The 27689-nt window shown below is 35.9% G+C and overlaps 1 protein-coding gene across 1 annotated transcript in view; it reads left to right on the forward strand.

Moving 5' to 3' along the window:
- Nucleotides 1–1781: 1781 nt before the first annotated feature.
- The window catches only part of LOC306864980 (neuropilin and tolloid-like protein 1), a gene marked incomplete at its 5' end in the record, with an annotated part of 106275 nt that continues 80367 nt past the window's right edge, over nucleotides 1782–27689 (forward strand). The window contains 4 exons of the mRNA XM_079409311.1: nucleotides 1782–1809; nucleotides 2754–2807; nucleotides 2894–3028; nucleotides 4267–4515. Coding sequence (XP_079265437.1) covers nucleotides 1782–1809; nucleotides 2754–2807; nucleotides 2894–3028; nucleotides 4267–4515 — 466 coding nt within the window. The remainder of the gene's footprint in view (nucleotides 1810–2753; nucleotides 2808–2893; nucleotides 3029–4266; nucleotides 4516–27689) is intronic.

Raw genomic sequence — 27689 nt, forward strand, 5'->3', positions numbered from 1 at the left:
ATTTTCGAGCCACCAAGCATGAGAGCAAGTTCTAGTACACCCCCAAAACAAAATCAAGACTTTGTAAAAGAGCATAATAGGACCCCTTTAAATAAATATGCATTTCTTTCATGCAAAACTCATGTACAATATAATAAGCAGTGTTTTCTGTCACAAATAAATAATCTAAACTTTCAGCCAATATTTTATTATTAAAAAGTGTTTTAAGAAATTAAAAAGTACTTATTTTACAGAGAATTACATTTGGGTTTTATTTAAAGATTTTGTTTATCAAGTAATGTTGGAGAAATTGAATGATGCGTAACTGTAAAACAGTCACAATATCATGTTTTATCTGAAAATAAATAATACACTTTTATTGTAGTTAAATAAAATATAAACTTCTTCACAAACAATGCACATTTATACCATTTCCAAAATAGTTTTATTCTTATTTTAAGGAAGATTTTGTTCGATTTATGCTTACACCGTTTCAAATTTGAACAAGAAAGTGAATGAATTAATGTTTTGTTTTTTTTCTGAGAACGACTAAATATGCTGTAATTTTTTAAGCATGTTTTGATGCCTATTTTACTGTATAAAAAGTCTATGTTCATTTGGAAAAAGAGTTCCCCATCGGTAAATATGGTGTATGTGCTTATATTATTCTAAGGAATATTTAAGAACAACACAATATTACTCTATACCACACGCGTAAAACGAACTCATGTTAACAATAATAGCTGAACACTGCGCACATTTTTAATGGTAAATAGTAGGTTTAATGGCGAGAAAACAGCGCGAGTGATTCCTACATATTTAGATCGCGTTAAGTTTATTGATGAATGAAGTTAACCTTTTTAAAGCCAGATAAACAGGGTGATTTTTCCTGAAAGAGGCTGGTTGGCTGGCACGAATGAATTTATAGTGTCTGCATGCTTCGCTACTTCACTCCAATTGTCCGCAGGCTGCAGATGCTCATCGCCAGTCCAGCACTGCAGGTGCAGTTAATGCTGGAGACGCTGATAGTAGTTCTGGCTACATATCCACCTCTTTGCTTGTTTCTTCTCCTCACACAGACCTTTTTTTCTGCTTACCCCCAGATTTTGTTGTAGTGCTGCCTCGTGAGATTTGGATTCATAGGATCCCGCAGTCTGACCGGCTTTGCGGTGCGTCTTCAAGAGCATCAGCATTATCTTTAATGGACATATGACGAACAGTTCCGTGTGCAGCCGCGTCATGTTGACATAACTCTGCTGAAGAACTGAAATTAAGAGGAGCGATGATATGAATTAACTCTTTTATGTGGAGGGAAGCAGGAAAGGGGGGTTGATACTGCATGTACTGGCGAGGAAAACACGTTTCTTGACGCTGTGAGTTCTCTTGTTGAAGTTGGCTTTGCTCAACCATGGAAAAATGAGTTGGAATGGATATTCTGATAAGTGTTCCTTAGAGATGGATGCAAGATTTTCCAACCTTTCCCCTTTATGAATCTTGTCGTGGTGACTCTGGAAAGGTGGAGCGATCAGGAAAAGCTAATGACGGACCTATTAATCCATCAAGAGCACCAGAGGGGTTTGGAAACGTTTGGATGGAAATGTTTGCACCTTTTTCTGGTTTTATACGGAACTACTAACGCATAGTTGTGGATCTCTGCCGGAATCTCAATTGTCAGTATAGTGAAATGAATTCAGGGCTGTTGACATTTTTGCTTCTTTTTTCGCAAATATCCATCTTTTCTTCTGAAAGTATTCCGATCTAAATGGAATTAGTTGAGAGAGCCCTTTGTGAAAGGAATAGACATGGTACATGGGAACAGGTTCCTTCACGGTGAGTCCAGCTGCCAGTGAACTTCACTCTCTTCTCTCGGTTTCATTTTACGCATGAGGTCTGCATTTACCGGTCTGTCTCGCTTTATTCCTTTAGGAACTTTGTGTTATTGTAAACTGATTGAAATAATTGCATTTCATTTATTTAGAGTGATATGCAACTGCATATGCATCATGACAGTATAGCAAATATTTTGCTATACTGTATTGTGTCGTTTTTTGATGGAAAATACGGCTTAAGTTGGTATCTGGTTTCTAGCTGGTCTAAAATGAATCATTAGCTGGTGCAGGTTGGTTATTAGTTGGTCTAAGCTGGTGATTTAGTGGTCCACAAGCTGGCAAATCATCATGGACCAGCAAAAAACCATATACAAGTTGGTTAGGCTGGTTTTTAATGGTAGCTGGTTTCTAGCTGGCCTAAGATGGGCATTAAACTAGTAATTAGCAAGGTCAAGTTGGTAGAGCATCTTGGAACACCAAAAAAAAGAAAACAACTGGTCATATCATTTTAAGATGGTTTGTAGCTAGACAACCAGCCAGTGACCAGCTTGGACCAACTAGAAACCAGCTACCATATTTCAAAACAGCTACCAGATTAAGCTGAATTCTTCTTTTTCTCCAAACTTGCAGTACATCCACTGCAAATCAATCAGTTTGGAAAGTAAAATAAAGACAAAAAATAAATAAATGCACTTTGTTTTTTCTTTTGCATTAATTTTATGTATTGCATTAGAGCAAATTCGGTTTGGATTAGACCAAATTCTTTAAAGGATACAATTTCGGATCCTTGATTTTCAGCCATTCCTAAAATGCATTTTCAAATTTACATTTTGGAATTTAGCCCAGCATGAATATATGTAGGAATTGCACCCTTCGGTCCAGCTGTATGTTCATAATGAATCCACATGATTCTATGCTGTTTTGATCTTAAATCTTTTGTTGCAGTTGTTGCAGGTCTTCTCATGCTTGGGTTGTCTGGGGCAACAAAGAAGGAAGCAGGTAATGATGTTTTGTCACAGAATACCCACCCACTCTCCATCTCCATGTTTCCTGGCAATCTCTGACATTTGACTGCTCTCTCTCAGTGAAAAACAATTCAGGAGTGCAGCCGGCAGGGCAGTGTGGAACCTGGGTGAAAGAACCAGAGGGAGGCCTCTTCACCTCACCCAATTACCCAAACAAATATCCTCCAGAGCGAGAATGCATCTACATCATTGAAGGTAAAAAAACAACAAAAAAAACCTTGTCCGAATAGTAAATGCAGCACACAAACAAATCTGTCATGTGACACTTGGAGGGTGGGGGTTGTTTTGAATTGTTCAGCAGCACAGTGGCACGCAGAGTGAAAGATGCAGGAGCAATCAGTTGATTGTTAATCCTATGCAGCACCATTATGATACTAATAAACACTAGTGTTTCATTTTCATTCATAACAGAAGGCTCTATAGATCAACAATCTCTCAATATCTGAACATTAATTTGATTAACGCAATTAGATTTCCACGAAAATGGGTAAAAATGGGGCTGTCTTTCATTCACATTTGTTGGACTGCTAGCATGCTTTGCTTCTGCAAGCTAATAATCAAATTGAGCTAAGCTAGAAGTAATTTTCTTGCAATTAGATGGTTTATATGTGTTAATCTCTTTGCTGTCCTAATAAGATTAGAAATGGTGCTGGTTAGATTACTTCAAATTAAATAACATAATTTTAAAATAACAATCAAAATAAAACACCAAAATGCATTTTAATGTTTTTGACAAAAGACAAAAGCCTTCCAAAAACATAGTATGCAATTATTACTATTATAATACATGGTTAAATAACCCACTGAGGAATAATTCAAATAAAAATAATGCTCATTGGTAGTTGATGCAATGTTGAAATGTTGAGAAAGTGTTTGTAAATATGTGTTTATGTAGTCAATAATAAAGTAACTGTAGTCTGATTATTTAAAATGTAATATCTAATTACAAGTACCTAATTTTTTAATCTGATTATGCAATCCAGATTAAATGTAAACAGTCACTACCCAGCACTGATTGCAAATATTATGAGATATACAAATTCTTTCATTCTTCCAAAATTTTTGTAATTTTGTGTGATTTTCATGTTATAGTAGAAATAAATGCACACGAATGCAATCCATATTTCCAAAACTTTCTTTGTATACTAATAATGGCTAACATACCCAACCTGATCTTGTGGTTAAACATAACTATTATACAAGGTGGAGATTTTCATATGAAATGTGATTCATACAGATCATACAGAAAAATAAATAAATTACCAAAAAAAAAACCCTTAAATCGCAAAGGTCTATCCCTAAATCTAACCAGATTGGCCACCAGTTCACCTACAAAACCGTAGGTATGAATTGCCATGAGAATGTGTTGGACATATGATATCATCCATCATAAATTACAGATGTCAGTCTTAATTTTTTTTTCTCCTTTGCAGCTCCCCCGAGACAATGCATTGATCTTTTCTTTGATGAAAAGTATTCAATAGAGCCTTCATGGGAATGTAAATTTGACCATATCGAAGTCCGGGACGGACCCTTTGGCTTTTCTCCAATAATTGGACGCTACTGCGGCCAGCAGAACCCTCCATATATCAGATCAAGTGGCCGTTACCTATGGATAAAATTTGTTGCGGATGGTGAATTGGAAGCGATGGGATTTTCTGCGAGCTACAATTTCACAGCAGGTACATACAATTTTATGCTCCCTTTATGCAGTGTCAGTAACGTTTACGATTGTGACATATTGATTAATTATTAAACCAGCGAGCTTTTGGCTTTTGCTGATGGTCTTTTAGAGTTCTGGAACCAGTTTTCATTCACTGACCTCAGGGTATTGTTATCCTGTGCATGTCGACTTGAATTCCTGATGCAATCAGTAACTACTCTACAAAATCCATGCTGCGGATTCATATAGCGATTATTGTAGGTCCATGTTGGTTCTGTCAATGATCCTATAATCTGCAAGTTGAGTTTATTAGTCATATTTAATTGCAGTAATAAAGAACCTGTGTGTTCTAATTCATCAAAATCCTCTTAAATTGTTAACCTTGATCAATTCTTAGTACCACAATGAATGCTGACAATCCTTCCCAGGACCTGATTTAGTTGATAAAGATTGCCAATAAGACAATATCATTCCGCATATAATTGATTTCAATTACCCATAAGGAATCCTTAGAAAATATGTACCACATTGCACAGCAGATATTTTTATCAGACGTCTTATTCTTCACTGCTTTCTGCTCATCTGCCTTGAATTAAAATTGAATCTCTGAAGTGAGTCTGAACAGCAATACTGTACCTGAGTTCAAGTGAGAGATGTTTGCGTAAATGGTGTGCAAATGGAGCAGTGATAGATATTGTGTGAAGAATGCCAAAAGCAATATTTTAATAAAGCTGCAGCTAAAGTTGTAAATGCAGAAAAATTTCACAGAGTTGTTGAGCTTTAAGGGCCTTGCAGATGAATTGCACAGCTGTGACACTGGGTGCAAGAAAAAGCAGCACGCAATTGAAGACAGCACTGATTTAGAGTCGTACTGTATCTGAGAAATGAGTTATGGAGGAAAGGAGTCAGGAGGAAATTCTTTCGCCAAGTTTGGAGAAACTGTTCAGTGTGAATGGATTCAGACTCTCGCTTCGCAACTTGCCAGGAAGAAACAGCTTCCTCTAGTCTTGATAAGGAATATCAGTGGCATATCATTTACATAATTAAGGAGATAAAAGTCCCTGAATTCACTTCCCTTGATGTTCCCCCAAAAAAGTGGAGAGCGCATCTGCTGTGCTGTAGCCAATGGTAACACATGCTAATGCAGAAGGTACAGCAGATGAATGAAAAGCAGGGGATGAGGACGCCTAGAAATTGCATGTATTCATCTTCCTTGGTCTTTTTCACATTTTATCGCTACAGAAATGAGCATTACTGTATTTAACTGAAAATTTATGCTGCTTATCACAAAACGGACACTCAATCAAAGATGTGCCGGTCTGCAGAGTGAGAGCGGAGGAATTTAGTGTATGTTCGTCATGCTGGGGCTCTGGGCGGCACAAGTTCTGAAATTTCCTGCATAAGATCTCATTAACACTGCGCTTGCTTGCTTCATATCAAATCAAATAGATCAAGTGCAACTGAATTACAGCTCTGATCTCGAGACTTTTTATTTTATGCGGAGCAATTTGATCAATGTCAAATAGTTGTGAAAAATCTCTGTTTGAAAGTGCGATTCAAGGCCTGGACAAGTCACTGAATGAAAGGTTTGGAAACTGTGAATCATTGCTAAAAAAATAAAAAAAAAATACCATAACAAAATGTTTTCATGACATTCACAGTGTGGAGCCTTTAGTGTGACCAGTGAAGTCAATTCCTGAGCTAATGACTCTTATGAGCTGTTTTTTTTAATGAATCAGAAACACACAGCATGACCTGCGAAGTCCAGTGCGAGAATGATTTTTTTGTACAGTGCAGCTAGTGAAGTCCAATTCTCAATTGATTGACTTTTATATGAGCCAGTTAGTGGATCACAAACATACAGCGTGAGTAGTGAAGTCCAGTTCTCTAGGGAATGAATCTTATGAGCTGATGCTATATAATGAATCAGAAACAGACAGCATGACTAGTCTGAATCTTGAATAAATGACTCTTATGAACTGATTCTTTTTAGTGAATCAAAAACCTAATGCTTGAAATGCATCATACACAAATGTATGATTCATGTTCAATTTGTGTTAATCATGATAGTATTCACAAATGAGCACAACTTTTATGAAATCTAAATAGAATTGCCAGAAGTAAAAGTTTGAACCTCCATCAACCCTTTCAGCCTTTATTTAAAAAAATAAATCCCTGAAAATTTGAGTTTGAATAGTTTGCAAGGGCACGGTTTTAAATGCAGCAAGGCTGTAAAACAGTTTTTGTGTTTGGTGTGATGAAATTTAATGTCCCAAACAACATCTACAGTCTCATTTAGCCACTTGTTAACTACCACCTTTTTCCAGACTCATAAAATGTGGAGTGTTATGTTACTAATGTATTTAATGTTGTAGAATAAAACATGAAAATATCTTAAGCTTGTGTTAACCACCTACTTTATTTAAGCCATTTAACAAAAACCCATTCAAACAAACCATTGACTTCTGGACGATGGATTTGGAAGTGCCAAAATACTAGCTTGCTTCCAGGTTTTGGACAAAAATGTGTCATTCTAGCAGTGTAAATGGATAAGTGCCAGAAGATTTTTAATTTATTTTTTCCTTTTGTGGTCTTTAAAAGAAAGCAATAGAAGAACACCAGAGTGAATAATGACTGAATTGTTAATTTTGGGTGAACTACCCCTTTAAGACTTCTCAATAGAATCGTTAGTGTTACCAGACTCGTTTTGAAGAACCCAAAACCTAAATTGCTTTAGATAGATTTTAGATTTTAGAACCATAGATTTTACAGTTATCCTCAACTTGAAAGTGTTTAATTGGAATTTGTCTTCATGACTGTCTAAAATAAGGAAAATTAAATATCCAGAAGTTGTGGGAAAGCTATAAACTGCTGTAAATCTTGAACCTGGGCCACATGTATCCAAACATATGTAGGATATTCGAACATCATTTGGTTTTAATGCTTGAGTTTCCCAATATGGTTCTAAAGTAATTAAAGGTGTTTTCACTCAAGGTTAGTTTCAGCTGAAATTGCAGAGGCATGGCATAATCCGTTGCCGAAGCCAAATTTGGATGGCTCAGTGATAGAAAAGTAGAATGATGTGCACACTGTGTGTAATTACTTCCTGATATCGTGTGAAAATAAAAATGGTTGTGCAGTCACTCTCAGCTTTCAGATGCAATTATCATGCAGACGTTGTATAAGTTCATTCCAATAGTCAGATCTTGCTGTCTGTAGACAGACTTCCTCCCACTACACTACTATATCTAACTGGATTAAGCAGTAAAAGCAGGACACTCAACGTTTTAAGCTTCAGTGTGAACAGAGACTTTGTGACTATCGTTTGTCCCTTTCCTCCGCCCTCCTTCCCTCTGTCCATCTGTCCATCTCACTATCTAGAAAACTCACACGCTCATTCTCCTGAGTCTCACTTCCTTGTCTCCTGGGCTTGACTGACCTTATTACCCCACCTCCTCTTTTCTAAGAGATAAAGCTGTGTTACCAGACAAGATCTGGCTGGGTTAAATAACAGGGAGAGCTGCTCCCCTCATGTGTTCAGGCAAATGGCTGTTTGAAGCCTTTGTCCCAGCTGTAAACAGACGTAGCAGTAATAAGAAAAACAAGATGGACTAAAAAGCATTTCAGGGACTGCTTTCTTGATCCAGTGGCCATTTAATAACCTTGTTTGGGGAAGCCTCATGTGTCCTTTTCCTCTTTTCATTTTCAATAGGTTTGTCGAAAGCAGGGGAAAGAAAGAGGAATCTAAATGCAGGAGCTGAGAGCGGTCCCTAAGATCCAAATGTTGAAGTTCTGTGCCTTCTTGTGTTTTATGTTTTTTTTGCTGTCACAAAATAGTGTGACCAGCCAGGTGAAATGGATATTAAAAGAAAAAAAAATTCTGTGATCAATCACTGTCATGTCATCCAAACTTGTATGACTTTGTGTTGAGAAACACAAAAATTAGATTTTTGTTGTACATACAGTAAAAGTGGGTCAAATAAAGTTATACCAATGTTGTTATTGTTAACTAAGCCTAAAACTATAAAAATATATTTTTAACCGAAATAAAGCTGAAATAAAGTAAAATATCATAAAAAATTAAATGAAAAGTTGAAATGTTGCGGTGTCAACTAACTGAAAATCTGAAGAACTAAAATTACTAAAACTAAAATAGAAATAAAAAATAAATTCAATCTATATCCAGGCATGTATATAGGGTGGGGTTAGGTGCTCCAACATAAATTTATATAAAATTATTTCTATTTTTTACAAATGCATGCAAACCATTAAATTAAGACAAACTACTGAAAACAACCCTGAATGAAAAATTATGCTAAAGGGTACCCTGTGCAACAAAAAGTGACACCAAAGGGTCCTGACCAAGCGTCAATATATGACGAGTTGGGAGTGAGAATGTGTTGATTTTATTTTAGTTTTAGTCATTTTTATGTTCTTTTGCGATTTCTATTATACATACTTATGTATGTATATAAAAATGGCAAAAGAACAAAAAAATAAAATAAAATCTGAAAATATAAAAATAGTTCAATCAAAATATTAATAAATGCTCCAATAGTTTATAAATAATAAATAACAGGTTTCATACACGTTTGTCCATACAATAGATCTCAATGGTCAGCAATTGTTTGTTTTCCAACATTCTTCAACACATCTTTTTGCATTCTGCAGAAGAAAGTTAAATAGGTTTGGAAAGTGGTGAAGGTGAACTATCCCTTTAAACAGGCCATTTATAGAGATATCTTGAGGGTTAAGAAGGAGCAGGTTGGTCTTTAATACCTGGACAAAGCTTTTGGTTTGGAATGGAGGGGCTGCAACACCAAAAGCTGTTTTAGATTAGGGCTTTGTTCAAATTGAGTGTTAACACCCTTTTTCCAAGAGACTGGTGGAGATTTGGCCTTCTGTATATCCACCATTATCAGTGCATAAAACCCTGGATTTAACTCAAATTATGATTGCAGATCCCGGTCATCATTATTGCGGCTCCTCTAATAAGACCCGACTGCCCTGCGGCTGGTGTGGCTTGAGTTTCACTGCACTGAGGCGTTGCACAAGCCCAGAAGTCATAAATAGCTCATTTTAACTTTCAAAGACCAACTGTTGACAGATATAGGGCCAAATACAAGACTATTAATTAACAGGTCTCACTACCATCATGGCACATGCCAGTTCTTTGTGAAAGGAAAATAAAAATACTGATATAATGACATACATTTATTCCAGCAACTATAAAGTGTGATCATTGTCAATTATTAGCTATGTGCAGGATGAAATGTGTTTAAAAGTTATTAAATGTGTAATACAACACATCTATATGTGTTATGCATGTAGATTATTGAATGTATAGCGGTGGGGATTTTTCAGCGAGGTTACATTGGCACACCAGACTTTTATTCAACAGTTCAATAAACAAGAAGTTAATACTCAAACCAACAGTTTGTTGACTACATTAAACCAAAGAAAATTATATTTTTCATGTTATGACCTTTCATATACAAGTGTCTTGCTCTCTGCAGTTGAATCTCTCATATGGTTGTATTTACTATGCTGTGCATGTTGTTGTATACTTACTCAAATATTATTAGCATTCACAGCACTCATAACTGCATGCGTCTTGGTCATAACAAATAATATTCAACTCTATTTGCACATGTAGAGGATGTAGCAAAACCAGAAATAAGTAATCCCAAGTGCAATAATTCTGATAAGGCCGTGATGTACTGGCGATATTTAATCTTCCAATTTGTGGACTCAAGATAGTATTGAATTTAAATCATTCTAACGACATCTGAGATTAGAAAAGGGAGCTAGATATATGGCCCCTCTGTGCACAAGAACCTAGTTATATTATTGAGGCGTGATGGATTCAAACCGAAAAATTGAAAATTGAACTCAGGGAATGAACTTTCGGGACGTTCAGGTGGCCACATTTCACCACCGCCTACCTGATTTTCTCAGGTCCGATAAAGTCTAGGGATGGAGAAGTCCTCTGTCCAATCGACATTTCAGGCTCTGGAAGGTTGAATAGATTTACTGAAGTCCTTGACTTGGCAAAATTTCATCTCGAGGCACAATAATCAGTCATTATTATTTCAAGATGGTTCATGTCCTCCCATCTATTAATGTTGAGGGAAGGGACTGGTAATTAGTGGAGAAACTAAACAAATGAAGGCAGAGTACCAAATTGATGTGGATTTTGCATCACTGGTAGTAGATGAAGAAAGGTAAACAAAATATCAGTTCTAATTGTGATTGCACAAGCATTTTTTGCTTGAGTCAATTGGACAATCAAATGCAAATTAACGGTAGCATCCTAGAATTGAAAGGAGACAAATGCTTTTCCTGCAATGCCTAGAATATGTGAATCGCACACTTTAACGTGGCAGCATTTATTAGCCATTATGATGTCTTGGAAGCTTGGGGTGGAAAATTGCATGCTTTGTGTTTTGCTTCAGATGTTACAATGAGGAAATATCAGAGAGAGGCACACGTAATGCTGCTCCCTTCAGAAAATGGATTCTGCTCTGGGTGGTTGAGTATAAGGAATAAAAAAACGTGGGTTTCCGCTGTGAAAGAACCTAAAGTCAGCACAGCATAAATTTCATTCGAGGAGTGCAAACACAGTGAGGAATCTGAATGAGAAAAACTTGTAGATGAATTCAAGTATCTTTGAAAACATCACCCTGAATATATCCTCCATTTCAAAGGAAGTTGTTGAACAATAAAAAGCACTTTGGCTGTGCTTTGATGAGCTTGGCCTGCTCGTGTGTGCATATGAATATGTATAAATTTATTCTAAAATATTTTAAAATACATTATATAGATACAGTGACTTGGAAACAGCTCTTCTACACAGTAAAAAATACTATTTTAATGCATTTTCCATGTATGATGAGTATGTTTTTAAATTCTGAATTAAAATTGTTTTGATGTTTTTGGGGGCATAAAGTAAAAAATGGCAGGGTGATTCAATATATATACAATAAATATAAAAAAAATATATTTAAATTTTTTAAAAAAAAAAGAATGATGAGGAATAGACTCGCATGTATTTAAGGTGTAAAGAAAATTTTATAATTTTTTGCTTGATGGGTAGATCGTGGCATTTTGGAGCATTAAATATGACATTTTAAGAGTGACTTTCTAATAACTTTCCACATGTTTAAAATGTGTTTTAGCCTTCTTTTTTTTATTGTGTATACTCTTATATGTGACTCACATGCTTATGTTTTTTTATTTATCTTGGGTGCTTATCAAAAAACTCATTGTGCCTTGTCATGAAAAATCCAGATATGCCACACAGTCAAGTGTGGAGATGCTTGGAGCAGATCTAATTTGCTAAAGTAATGCTATCAGACTGAGCTGTTTGGCACAAGCACACACGGACAAGGTGGAAAGAACGCCGGGGCTCCTGCTCGTGTTGTTTATCTCCTCCAGACTTATTTGGCTGTGTGCATGGTTTCGCTAACGGGGAGCCAGGTGCAGTCTAGACCAGTTAATGGAGCATTGAATTGGTTTTAAAGAGCAGTACTTTTTTGTAATTTGGAAAAAGCTTGTCTTTGTAAATTGTATTATGAATAACGTCAATTTAGTCAGGTTTTATGTTTAGTGTGGATTTTTAGCACAACATAATATAGGCTGATGCAGAAATAATGTGGTTGTTCTCTGTAGTAGAGCTCAATGGACTGTTACATTACACACTGGCTGCGGTACAGAGGTCATTCCAGAAGCACAGAATGTGCACAGGCTTATCGAACCTTGCCTTTCACTCAAGGGAGATCTACTGTGTTTATCGCAGCCACCAACCAAAACTTAAAGAATTCAATAGTACAACGTTATTTAGCCGCCAACATTTTTATCTCCCTTTCCTGACCTGTTTTTTTCCCCTCTCTATACTAAAGCCAATTACCCCCCAAAATCAATATGTGGACTAACTGTGCTTGCAGTCAGATGGTGCGAGAGTGAGTGACAGGAGGAGCAAGAGATCACCACTTCTAAAGATCCCATGAATTTACTGTGCAATTTTCTTTCTTTCAATGTCGACATATTTGGAACAAGGCAAGTTGGAGCAGGAATTTTTTTTAAGGCTTGTCCCTCTAAAATAAACAAATAAATGAGTAACAATAATAATAAAAGTTATTTAATTTGATCTTTCTGTTACAACGAAAAGGTTAGGTCAGCTTGAAAAATATTGTGGTTGAACATGATATTTATAAATTCATGAAATGTTTTAAATACTTTGAATTAAAAAATAGATTTTATATAAAACCATTTGAAAATAATGATAAAGAGGTGTTCACTCACATGTATTTAATGTGTAAGGAAACTGTTATTACATTTTGCTTGATCGTTAGACCACATGACATTTTAGAGGGATTAAACATGACATTTCAAGAGTCAATTTCTGAAAACCTGGCTTTTTTTTTTCTTTTCCTTATTGCAAGCACTCTTAATTGTCACATGACCCATAAACATGTTTAGAAATATTTTTTTAAACAAAATGTGGTGTTAAAAATTTGGTCCCCCTCAGAAAAATGCAAGTTAATTTGATTAACTTTTGGAACTACTGTAACATAAAAAGAATAATTATAATACAATGCAACATTACACCGTGCATATATCATTACACACAGTATCTGTATACAATTTTTAAGAATCATCCAAAAAACATAGTCAGATGTCAAGCTTCTCTAAATTTAAACACTAAATTCATTTCATATAATAAACTTAATCTTTAATTTAATTAATTAAAATCTGAAGCACGGTTGAAAGTTATCCATACAAGTATATTTTTACACTTGACTAATAGTTTTAAAATTTGTCAAACAAAGCTATAGGATGAATTCAAAAGACGTAGGCGCTTTTTATCATTTTTAGAGCTTAAAACCCTTTGGTCACTATGAAATCTTGTTTTCCGGTATTCTTTAAATAATGACAATTTTCATTTTTCTGTGTACTGTTCCTTTCAGGTTCCAGTTAAATTATTTTGGCAACTTTGAATTTGGCAAACGCTTGCTGATTACCTTTTATTTCCTCTCTCAGATGTGCCATTTTCTCCATGCACGCTCTCCCTGTCTCTCTTTTTATGGTGTTTCAGGCCCAGCAGCTGGAAAGCCCATGCTCAATTTAACCACATACAACATTCATCTCTTTACCCGTCCATTCATAATGGCTTGCCTACAGTGTGCTTTATTATTATTCCCTTGCTAATCCTTACACCCATTTAGCCATAAAGAGGAACTTATACTGCGGGGCTGAATACAGGAGGTTAATGGGATATCCCTGAACATGCTGCAGAAATGCGCTAGCATGCCACAAAGGCGAAAGATTTAGGTGAGATTTACAGTGTTGCCCCTGGCCCTGTACGTAGTTCGACGAAAATCTTTATAATTGCTATATATAAGTTTTGATCTGCCATCGTGGCTTTTGCAGTGGCATGGTGAAAGCAGGCTCAAAGAGCTTTGATATGGATACTGAAAAAATTAATGCTTGATGCTAGAGGACAGAGTGACAACTTTGCAAAATGGCTAGTGATGTATGTTCGGTAATATAAAAAAAAAAATGTATTGATTAATTTGGGGGCATTTCTTAGGAAATTCTGATTAATGTGATATAATTATAAATTAGTCAGGATTAGTCAGTAACTCATGTAATTGAAGTTAAGTAAAAATTTATAAAATACTAATCAAACAATTACGATTAATTGCATCCAAAATAAACGTTTTTGTTCATGTAATATATGTGTGTGTGTTCTGTATATTTATTATGTATATAGAAATACACACACATTCAGTATGTTTTGAAAATATTTACATGTATATATTTATATTATCTATAAATAATTTAAAATACAAATATAACATTTTCTTAAATATATACATGCATGTGTACATTTATATATACATAATAAACATACACAGTACACACACCCATTATGTAAACGAAAACCGCGATTAATCATTTGACAGCACTATAAAATGCACTACCGTTCAGATTTATTTATTTATCAAGTTTGCATTGAATTAATCTAAAGTGAGCAATTTTTCAAATAAATGCTGTTCTTTTAAAATTTTTATTCATCTAACAATCCTGGAAAAATTTTATCATGGTAAATATTTCTCATTATTATCAGTGCTTTCCACAGAATTATTTCTGTGGAAAGCGTTGATAATAAATATATCACTAAATCAGCATATTACAATGATTTCTGAACGATAATGTGAAATTCAGCTTTCCATCACAGGAATAAATAACATTTTAAAATGTATTAAAATAGACAACAGTTACTTTTAAAATTTAAATTTAAATTGTGTCTTAAATTGTAATAATGGTTCACAATATTACTGATTTTCTGTATTTTTGCTAAAATAAATGCAGCCTTGGTGAGTATGAGATACAAAAACATACTTTGTTGTCTAAGTTTGAGTGTATTTTTAATGTCTTTTTGTACATTTATTAATAGAACAAATATTAGGATCATTGATCCACCTATTCCTACAAATATACCTATTATCCAGTTATAGAAAAGTGTTGGCTGTACCCACAGTTTCCATCAAGCTTTAAGTTCACAATATTCGATTATTGTTAGAAGCAGTTAAGTGCTTTCTGTAAGCTTTTCATAGCGCAGTGTCACAGAGTTAAATCTGCCATTCGCGTTTTTATCAAAGCTTTCTCTCTCCAGCATTCATGAGGCCAAGAATGTCTGGACTAGTCCGCATCTCATTCATAGTCATGATGGCACTCGGCCCGGTGAGGTCAGGGCCCTGCTAAATATTACCCCATGCGACCTGCTCTCCCCTGCAGCTATGAGGACCAGGCTGCTTTTAGCATTCTATTGGGCTCTAAGGCTTCCAGTTAAAGGTTGACATCTTTTGATACCCTAAAAGTATCTGCTACGCAAGGTGCGCCAAAACGTATCGAATCCACTGCAGCACTTTTTGCCACTGCTTACTTTATTAATTGATCTCACGGCACCTTTTGTTCTTGGAGGGGTTTCAGAGTGTGATATTTTCACCATTTGTGTGGGAGTTTGTGTGTTTGATTAAAGCTGGCAGCATTTGTTTATGCAAGCACAAATTGTTAGTTATGCAGCCATTTGCCGATTTCTCCTTGGCTGCTGACCGTTAAGCATGCGAGTCCAGAAAGTCAATTATACCAAGCTTTCTCAGTGGGAATATTAACTTCCTAGAGCGGAACGTCGTGGCTGCAGATCATGTGAGCTCATTGTCTCTGGCACACAAACACTAAACAAGCCACTGAACAATATGGCTCCACTGACTTTTTATTTTCTGTTTGCCAGGCTCAATTAATCACACCAGTCGCACGGAAATCCTCCTCTCCTCTTTTATTATATCCCGTCCCTGAAAACACAGACCTGTTCGAAGAGAAAAATGGGGAAAGAGGGGGGAAAAAGAGAAAGTACCATGACTCTGTAGAGGAGCGAAGTGTCTGATAACAGTTCTGTGCTAGTGTGCTTCCCTAAGGCCCTGTTCCCTCTGAATATTCATGGGGCTTGGCAAGAAATCCTGCACCATTTGTAAAAAGGACAACTATCAGTTATCAACTCTGACCGTAAAATGGGCCAGTGTGCCTTCACAGATTCATCTGAAAAATACTCTGTGAACCAGAACAAGAAAATTGGTCGCTTCCTTGTTTAATAGCTGTCAGAGTTGCACAGTGCTTTCCAAGAGCAAACACATTTTGTGTCCTAAATGATAATTCTAAAAAAAATTCTAAAATAATCTTTATTTCTTTGATATGACCAAAATGTTATATCATGATACGAGTCATTTTATTTCACGGTAACGATATATATAACAATATAGTTATTTTTCCTTTAAATAGGGTCTTTATGATATAATTTTGTTTTATGGAAATTTCATAATTCTAGTCACCAGTGTCAATATTATAAAAATAAGAAACTAATTGCAAGCACACATAAAAAGTAACAAATAATTAAGAAATGCTACATTGTATAAAGTGAATAAATGTATAAAACACTGCATATTCGTGTAAATTAAATATTTATTTTTATTAAAATTACAAAAGTGATTTAGTCAAGGGCAGTGAGAGATTTTCTCTTTTGTTGTTTTATTGACATGAATCACAGACAGCTGTTTAGTCACTTTAAGAGCTGCCCGGATCCAGCATACTGTTAAAAATGTGTAACAGTACATTATATTATAAATCGTTTTTTGAAAGAAGTCTCACCAATGCTCACCAAGGTTGCATTTATTTGATCAAAATCCAGTGAAACAGTGTGAAATATTAAAATTAATAACAGTTTTCTTTTTTAATCAATTTTAAAATGTAATTTAATTCCGGTGATGGCAAAGCTGAATTTTCAGAAGCCTCATGTCTCAGGTCTTCAGTTTCACATGGTCCTTCAGATTTGAACAGATTTTTATTTATTTATAGAACAGATCAAAAAGAACAGATTTTATTTATTTATTTATAACATTCTAAATGTATTTACAGTCAATCTTTATCAGTTGTATTGTATTGCATCTTAGCTGAATAAAAATGTTAATTTCTTTGAAAAATTCCAAAAATGTTATAAATAGACAAATATATTAAGCCATTTGTAGATTGTTCTACAATCTCTCCCTGGACTCTGATTGTTCAACCAGTGACAGACAGTGGGCATTGTTCAGGAAACCTGTTATAAAACAAATCATTATTTTTTCATATTTGGTTATTGGCTTGTGGTGCCAAAATCACAGTGTTAAATTTTAGAAACATACAGCAATGTCCTTGCCTTTTCGCCTTAAATTAAAATTCCATGCAGTTGAATGTCTAATTTTGATTTGGGAGAATGTCCAGGAAAAGCATTCTGTTTATTCAGTGGAAATGCTTCATTACAAGACAAGGTGTTTGGAGAATATAGGTAATCATATTTGATTCTCATATTATTATAATTAGACACAGTTCATTATAAGAAGACCAGAAATCCTTTACCAAAACTGGAGGTTACAGAAGTATTTTACCATTTGCAACCTATTTTGCTTCTTAAATGTGATGTATTTCTGAGTGAAACTCAGTCGGTTGTTTATTCTATCCATCAGGAATTGATTGGATCCTGAAAAGTGGCTATGCAGTGAATGTCAGAATGGAGACAGACTGAATGTGAGGTTGCTAAAACAATGTCAAAAGCTTTTGGCTAATAGCCCACAAAAGTGACATCAGCCGAAAAAGAAAGATGTTTCAAAGTAGAGCATGTCATTACTTTTGATTAAAGACTACGAAACAGTGTTTTTCTTTGGCTGCTGATGAATTGTTCACAACAAGACCAGGAAGAATGCAAATAGGGTTAACTTCATGCTGACTCTGAGTGTAGCCATATTTTTTGGAAAACAGACTTTAAATGCCAAACCATGCTAGGCTTTAGTTTGATGTAGGCATCACACTGATGGTAGCTTGTATGCTTTATAAAACAGCCCAAAGCATTGGGGGCTTTCTTTGGATTTTTACTTTACAAGGCCTGTTTCAAAATTCAGTCAACGTCAATCTGGTTGTTGACTTGCACTAGGGAGCAGGATTGAATTGTTCACATGAACAGTTTGACTGGGGGCGCAGCCAGAAACACTGAACAGGCTCCTACCCTGTCATCGGAGAAAGAGAGAGAGGACTGTGCAGTGGATTTAAGTTCAGGCTTGGTAAACCCGCAGCTAGCCCTTAGATACACAGCCTCCAGCTTACCGCTGAACTGAGGAATAGACTTGCTGTTCCAACCGAACCTCCCAGCATGCATCAAACGACTGCCGATTCAATATGTATTATTATGAGGCACGCTGTAGGAGTTTTGGTGAGCATGAGGGCTCTCTATGTTATTGTATATGTTTCGTAGCATTAGGAGAAGCTGATTTGATCTGCAATGCAGGACGACTAATTCAATGCCAATGAAGTCAGGTAAATAAAACCTTTTGTGCCATCATAGGTTTTCCAGCTGACATCATTGTCGTATATGCAATGTTGTTTGGTCTCTAGGTTGATTTTGATTGCTTTGTGCATCAATCTTCCTTGAATCCACGCCCCTTTGATTGATTATGCACACTGGAGGGGAGAGTGTGATTGGATCAAGCTCTTCAACCCACACTGTGTAATTCTATAACGTACCTCATTAGTATTCATATACATTCATATGTAAAGTGTGGCTTTAGTACACATGAACTGAAGTCAACATGTATACATCTTCTAAAATTGATCCTAATACTACTTATTTTAGTGTTATTTTTATACTATATACTGCTACACCAACCGGAAATTTAAAAGACATTGCATTATAAATATATAGACATTAAAGGGTCATGAAATCCTAAAACACATTTTTTGTGATGTTAACATAAGGTTGCACATCAGCGAAAACAATAATAGCACTCATTATGTCTATTTTTAAGGGAAAAAATTATTTTTCATTTTTTGGAGCCCTTCCGGTTAAAAAAAAGCCAAGTTAAACCAATGTCATGAAAAGTGACACATATGCATTAATTTGGAGTGGTGATTGGCTGCCGAGGCTGGAGAGGACTCATACGTCATCAGTTTTCTGAGCTTTTCCGTTGTTGTTTTTTTTTCTTTGCTCATATTTTAAGATTCATTTGTCAGTATGAGTGTGTTGTAGGTCTGCGTTTTATTGGTTGTCCTCTCCCCTCTTCCCACCCTCTTCACTCCCACCTTTCCACAGCATTATATGCCCATTTCTTGAGTCTTTTTCAAAACTTAGGTGGTAATGACCAGTGCTAAAACAGGGGTTTCATGACACTTTAATGTGGAGTTGGTCCCCCCTTTGCCACTATAAGAGTTGCACTCTTCTAGGAAGGCTTTCAACAAGATTTCGGAGTGTTTCTGTGGGAAATTTTGCCTGTTCATCCAGTAGAGCAATTTTGAGGTCAGGCACTAATGTTGAGCAAGAAGGCCTGGCTCGCTATCTCTGTTCCAGTTCATTCCAAAGGTGTTCAGTGGGTTGAGGTCAGGGCTCTGTGTGGGCCAGTGAAGTTCTTCCGCGCCAAACGCATCCATCCATGCTGGAAAAGGGCCTTTCCTTAACTGTTCCCATAAAGTTGGAAGCATAGCATTGTCCAAAATGTCTTGGTATGCTGAAGCATTAAGATTTCCCTTCAATGGAAGAAAGTGGCCAAGACTAACCCCTGAAAAACAGCCCCAAACCATTATCACCTCCTCCACCAAACATTATAGTTGGTACAATGCAGTCAGACAGGTAATATTCTCATGGTATTCACCAAACCCAGACTCCCCCATCTTTTAGGCTGCCTAAAAGAGAAGCTTGATTTTGTTACTCCACAGAACAGGTTTCCACTGCTCCAGAGACCAGTGGCAGGCATGCTTTACAGCACTCCATCCACCATGTTACATTGTACTTGGTGACATGAGTCTTGTATGTAAACTCATTCCATGAAGCTCTCGCCGCACCGGTTTTGTGCTGTGGAAGTTTGAATCAGCAGAGCGTTGACGACTTTTGAGCACCATGCGCTAGCATTGCCTTGATTTTATGGCTGAGTTGCTGCGGTTCCATTTTCCAATTATAACACTTACAGTTGACCGTGGAATAGTGCTATCTAGCAGGGATGAAGTTTCACAAACTGACTTATTGCAAAGGTGGTATTCTATCACTATCATGCTTGAATTCACTAAGCTCCTTAGGACGACCTATTTTTTTCCACAAATGTTTTGTAAATGCAGATTGCATGGCTATATGCTTGATTTCTGACTGAAACCCCTAAATTAAATGATTAAGAGGTGTGTCCTAAAACTTGCTTTGTGGTTTTGATTCACTACAAAGAATGGCTCAGTCATTTATTTTGTACGTTTTTATTTTTTTTGCCAAAAAAAAAAAAGCACTGTTTTTGATGTACTAAAAATAACTGACAAAAAAAAAAAAAAAAAACAGACTTCTAGTTCAGAAAGTTTTGGCCAGTCTGTTTTGTACATCTCTAAAGTTGATTATAATATACTAATATGCACTTATACTTAGTCATATGATTATATGAATATAATTGTGATCACATTGATTGAACACTATGATGCTTAACATTTAAAAATAAACCGTTTTCATCTTATTTGCAATACACCTGCCTTCTTTACATTAGATTTTAATCTAGTCGGCTTTCATCTTGCTTTTTTGTTCTGATATATTAGAATTAAAAAGACCTTTACGGTGTAAAATGACCCCACCTGCTTGGAGGTTGATTGTATTAGGAATATAAACTGTATTATATGGCTGAAAATAGAACCACTAGGTGTCTATTAGTACTAATTATGATACATTTGCAATCTCTCTATATAAGCGAACACTGTGCTTGACTTGTTTACTAAGATGAATAGAATGATTTATGCAAAGCTTTAAAAACAATGCGTGATTGAAGATTCCTTGTTACTGATGGCTTTGTTCTTTTCTTAAGGATCTTTGTTATCTCAAGGAGTTAAATGTGATAAACAACAGCTCAGGTGGAAGGCTGCATGCCTAACAGATATGCAGAATCCATCCGAATATCTCCCGATCAAATTAAAGATTGTAAACCATAAGGAACAGGGATGCCCTTGACAGTCTCACTGTAGCAGGGTTCATTCTGGAAACATCACCGCATATGACTGCAGAACCCATATGAATTTATGCATAATTTATGCATATTGCCATTGTTTAATATGTATAATGAGCAGTAAGACCAAGTTGTTGTGGGTATAGAGTTGCACAGTTGCAGGAGAACGTATGTTTTTTTTTTTTGTTTTTTGTTTTTTAAAGTAAAGATTACTTTTATTCAGCAAGGATGCATTATTGACAGTAAAGACATTTATAATGTTACAAAAGATTTTATTTCAAATAAATGCTGTTCTTTTAAACTTCCTATTCGTCAAATAATCTTGAATAGAATGCACCACAAAAATATTCCACAAAAAAATATTAATCAGTACAACTGTTTTCAACATTGATAACAATAATAAATATTTATTGAGCACAAATCATCATATCAGAAGGATTTCTGAAGGATCATGTGAGACTGAATACTGTCGTAATGGCTGCTGAAAATTCAGCTTTGCTTCACAGGGAAATATAGAAAACCTTTCTTTTAAAACTTTTCTAATTTTTCACCATATTACTGTTCTTAATGTTTAAATAAATGAATTTTGCATTAAATCAACAACAGAAGAACACAGTCTGGACAAAAACAATATATTTTAATGACTTTTCTCTACGTGTCATTTAACCATTTATAGAGGAGTGTGGAAAAAGTATGTCAGCCCTTTAACTACAATAACTTCAACTAGACATTCCTTGTAATTATGATTTATTGGACCACTTTATATTAAGAGTCTTTAACAATGTACTTAAGTTACAAAGTTTAATTAATTATTTGTTACAAGACTTTTACAGTGTATACATGTTACATGTTTTAACATTGTACTTGTATTTAAAAATACCTTCCTGTAATTACATAGGTTGTTAGTTTCTGTAGTTGCAGTTATAATTACATGTTGTGTTCATGTTGTATTGCAAATGCAATAAGTAAAATAACAAATAATTCATTATTTGGGTGCACTTTTTAGCGAGACCAATTTTACATACCTTACTGCACGTTTATCCGCAGTTTCAAAGAGAAATGTCCACTGAGTGGCGCTAAAACACGGGGTCAATATGTAAACCCTGGCACGTTTTTATTACGTTGATATAGATACGTATTGCTGTGTTTTTATTGCGTTGCTACAGGTATGAACTGCGGCGGTTCAGAATTCAAATATCCGGGGACCGTCGCTAAAAATGAATGCTCTATCGTGTTGGAAATATGCCCTACACCAAATCCAACCCTAAACCTACCCGATAGTGTTAACCAATCCAAAACCGATATAAAAATGCATTTGTTGATGCAACCATGCTACTTGAACTTCTTTATATGCAGATTTGAACTGTTTTGTCAAACCGTAGTTACAGGGGATTTGAACCGGAGCTCCTCACCTCTCAAGTACGTCTCCGTAGTCCGTGAGCTACCAAACAAACCTACTGTCTATGAAAACCCATAGGTATGAAGCTGGATATGTGTGATGCGATGTCAAAAGCATTAGTTTCCCAGCATATTAATATTGTTTTGAAGTCATAACATGATATTCTTCAAGCAATTGTGCGAAAATTACGCTTTATTAAATCAAACTCTGTAAATTTGTGTGAAAAGGAATAAAAGGCGTCTGAGTTTTACTACCTCTACTGTTCATTTCTTTTGGAAACTACAGTGATATGTAATTGTTTACATACGCATTTCACGTCTCGCTAAAAAGTTCGCCCAGGTACGTTTATGCCATGAGACCAGTTAGTTTTTATGTAAGTACATACTGTAGTTAAAGACACCTAATATGAAGTGGGACCTAAACTTTTAAGCAGAAATCCAGGTAAATCCAAATAATTTGCATGTACTTATACGTAACTCATAAATCAAAATATGAGGTTTGACCTAAAGATTGAACCCAACTAATGACACTGTTCAGAATCATTACCGATTTTCAATCTTTGAGGACAGGGGTCTATTGATTCTCCTGGTTCATGCCTGGCTGAGTTTCTAAGCTGTAATTATTATCCATTCTTTAGCTTCCTTTATGAATTCATTACAGGCATGAGAAACCCTTTTTGATCTCTTTCACGATATATTTTTTATCCTGGCAAATTTGCTGATTACTTCTTCCTTAGTAACATGTGCCTTTCAGACAAAAAGCCAATATTAGAAAGTTAAAATTGATTTAAAAGGGATGTTGTTATCGCTCCTTCGCAGAGACGTTTTAATGTAACTCAATTGATGCATCACAGTTTCCATTAACTTTTGCTCCTGAGGTTGATTATAAATACTCTTTTTAATTTAGATAGAACAGAAGTCTGAATGGGTTGTGCTTTATATGTTGCTGGCTCATTCCCAGGTCATGTGACATTAATTAATTCATTCACTCATTCAGTCTTAGCCAAGTTATGTTTCTCCAGTCCAGTTTCTTTCCTCGTTCATCTGTTTGCCAATGGCAGTTATAGAGTCTCATGAAGAGGCGGAGGTCGTGTTGTATGACTAGCATGACTTGACACAGTCCCTCTGATCTGAACAGCGCTGGCTTAATTTAGTGTGCAAACAATACCGTGTTTCTCTTTGAGGTAGTATGAGTGGGGGGAGTGGAGACTCACACTAATGGAGCATATCAAAGTCACCCTGAATGCTCAAACGGTCGGGGCTAGTTAATGTGCACATCAAAGGCCAGTCAGTGTGTGCCCAGACCAACAGACAGCACATCACAGATATTCGTGGGATAGCTAGAATTGATGTAATTGGACTTCAACTAGAGTTGGTGAGTATTGTGCTTGAAAGGTTAATGATGTATGCAGAAGTCTGCATTGTTGCTCTTATAGAGAAGCATATATCAAGCATAGTGGTCAGAAGTGACCCAATTGGAGATAATATTTACAAATTGAATTCATGAAAGGCAAAAAAAAAAAAAAATCACATGAGCCAAGATTTTATTCACAATATAACATACAGAACTTTTTAGAGAAATGTACACTTTTAGATAAATTTTACACATCCACTAAATGAGCTCATTTCAAATTTGATGCCTGCTACAGGTCTCAAAAAAAGTTGGCATGGGGGCAACAAATGGCTGAAAAAGCAAGAAATTGAAAAGATTCAGCTGGGAGAACATCTAGCAACTAATTAAATTAATTGACATCAGGTCATGATTAGCTATAGAAGAGATGTCTTAGAGAGGCAGAGTCTCTCAGAAGTAAAAATGGGCAGAGGCTCTCCAATCTGTGAAAGTGTGGAAAAAGATTGTGGAAAACTTTAAAAACAATGTTCCTCAATGTCAAATTGCAAAGGCTTTGCAAATCTCATCTATAGTGCAGAACATCATCAAAAGATTCAGAGAAACTGGAGAAATCTCTTTGCGTAAGGGACAAGACCGAAGACCTTTATTGGATGCACGTGGTCTTCGGGCCCTCAGATGACACTGCATCACTCATCAGCATGATTCTGTCAGTGACATTACTAAATGAGCCCAGGAATACTTCCAGAAACCGCTGTTGGTAAGCACAATCTGCCGGAAGGCCTTGTGCATTTCTGCAGGACAATGCAAAACCACATACAGCATGGCTTTGTAGTAGAAGAATCCGGGTGCTGAATTGGCCTACCTGCAGTCTAGATTTTTCACCTATCGAGATCATTTGGCACATCATTAAATGAAAAAACGTCAAAGACGACCACACACCCTTCAGCAGCTGGAAACCTACATCAGGCAAGAATAGGACCAAATTCCAAAACTCCAGAAATTCATAACCTCAATGTCCAGACGTCTTCAAACTGTTTTGAAAAGAGGAGATGCTACACCTGTCACACACTGGATGGAGAGGCATACAAGGATGAGTAAGGTAAGAGCTTCTTTATTAGACAAACTGAAGGCAACCTCAACAGGTAAGTGCAATAACTCAGATTTCAATGAAGCTCAATCAACTGAGGAATCAGTCTTCCTTATCCTTCCCTTTAGTAGAATCAACTGGAGGAAGACAGCCACAGGGATCCAGCATGTAAGTGATAAGACGAAGCACTTGTAACCTCGAGACCAGACAATGAGGGTATGGATTGAGTGCAGTCTTATAGGGAGCATGATTAGTGGCAACAGGTGAGGAGGATTCCCTGATGGAGGTCAGGTGTGAGTGATTATGACGGAGTGCAGGTGAGTGGCAAGAGGGATGCTGGGAAATGCAGTGCAGTTCAACTGGTGACTGTGACAACACCATGGTAAACATGCCTCAGTCCCAACTATTTTGAGACCTGTAGCAGGCATCAAATTTGAAACGAGCTCATTTTGTGCATAAAATTGTAAAATTTCTCAGTTTAAACATTTGTTCTCTATGTTCTATTGTGATAAAATATTGGCTCATGTGATTTGAAGTTCTTTTAGTTTTCATTTTATTCAAATAATAAAAAAAAAACTTTCCAACATTTCCAGAATTTGGGTTGGAATATGAATAAAAGGTATAATATAAATGTATTATTATTGTTGTTGTTGATGTATTTGTCAGTAAATACTAATATCTTACTTTAAAATTACATTTAACTTACATTATATTAAAATTACATTTTATTAATAATAATAATTCATCGTACAAATATAAATTCTAAAGGAAATTAGAAATTGTTGTTTTAGTTGCTGTTGTTTTACAAAAAAATTATAAATGGTTATAAATTTATTGTACCATAATTTACAGTTATGAACTGATTATTATTATTATTATTATTATTAATTATTATTAGTAGTAGTACATTTAGAATTGTATTTGTAAGTTAATAATAATAATAATAATATCTTACAATAAAATTCTACAATGAACTGTTATTATTTATTTATATAATTGACACACTGGGCTGTTTACTTAGTGATTTCTTCAGAAAAAAAAATGTGAAGTAAAATCGACATTAAAAAATGTATAACAAAACCTCTACAGATTTCCGCTGATGCACATCTCTTCCAAGCAATTAAGCCACACACACACACAAACACGTGTATTGTTTTTTTTTTACATAAACAACTGAGGTGTTTTACAAAAGGAATAAATTGCTCAGTTTATATTTTGATAAATAATAATCTTTGCAATACAATGTACAATGCAATACAACGCATTTAATAGAATGAAGGACAAATGCGTTTATTGCTTTAAGATAAATGTTTGCTCAAGGTTCTTTAAAATGACAACATTTATGTAATTAAAACAGGAAAGCTTTTAATTTTACTTCTAGAAATCTATTTTGTGACCAAATTAAAACAAAGCATATAATTAGAGTCGTTTTATCACTGTGCTTATGTATTTAGCGACCTAATTTCACTCTCTTAATGAATATATTATAAAGTATCTTTCTTTTTAGTGCAAACCCGTGTGGCAAATAATTTTCAATTTAGCAACAATGCTTGATTTTGCTTGCACGTAACACACTAAATATCACACATACAGTACACACCAGAAAGATATATATATATATATATATATATAGCATATACAGCATATACACCCATGCTCTCTCTCTCTCTCTGTCTTCCTGTCACTCAGGAAGGTATTGATCTCAGCACCAGCTATCTGTCGTTCCTCCGTAGATGTCCTGTTTCTCCACTCATCCTGTCTCCCTACGCGGCTTTTCGTGTTGAAGCAGAATCTGTCCATGTCTTTGTTTATCACCTCTCTGTCTTTCCCCTCCTCATTTCATTCCCTTCTTTCTGTCTTCATGACATGTCTCACTTCACCCTCGGCTTCTCAGTTTCACTCTCCTTAGCAATTATCACACAGCCAGCCAGTCAGGCGGACCCAGAATGTGAGAGCGGTACCTGGGTCGCACTGGTTAACGCTGAGGTGATACATGAACAAATGTAGCGGAATCGATAACTGCAAAAGGGGCAAAATTGGTGGGAACCGCCGTGCTGGTATTGAGGGAATGTTAAGTGGTGTCTGAAATGAGCTGAGGGATAATTTAAACAGGACACCTTGTTAAAGCCTGAAGTGAAGCTGCTGGGATGGTTTTACCTAATCTTATCAGTGGCTTCAATGGAGGGTAGATAAAACGCAAAAGCCAGAACATTTGATGAGAATTTAACTAGATGTTTATTGATGTGGACTGATGAAAACCTACCACTTTGAATATAGCATTCTGGTGGAGATTTTTATGGAATTATTTGGATTGTCTACATGAGAGATGGTTGAGAATGGGTGTCACTGTTTTAAAGAGTGATGGGTATGATTTATGAAAAATATTTGCTTTTGATACCTAACAAACTTGAAATGGTTGAAACAGACTCACACAAGGGTTAATACTACAACAGGTGAATTTATAGAACAGAGGAGTATGCAGAAGGGAGATGGTAAGTATTTGACTTGACAGGAACTTGTGGAAAGATGGTCGGAACACACACCTCACACAGCTGGATCAGATGAACACAGACTTGCGATCGCTGGAGGAAACAAACTTGGGAACACAGGAGCTCAGATGCTGGAGAGGACACAAGAGGTAAGTACACGTTGGAGGGAAGTAGCAGGCAAGTTGCTGTGATAGCTTAGAGAGTCCACATCGAATGACCGAAACCAGACACTGAGTGAAGTGAGGTTTGTGTTTTTGTAGCCGTCTTAATGAGGGTGCTCATTAGGTGTAGGTGTGATCAATCCAGAAACAGGTG

Source organism: Barbus barbus (assembly GCF_936440315.1).
Source record: "Barbus barbus genome assembly, chromosome: 46".
In the NCBI taxonomy this organism is placed as follows: Eukaryota; Metazoa; Chordata; class Actinopteri; order Cypriniformes; family Cyprinidae; genus Barbus; species Barbus barbus.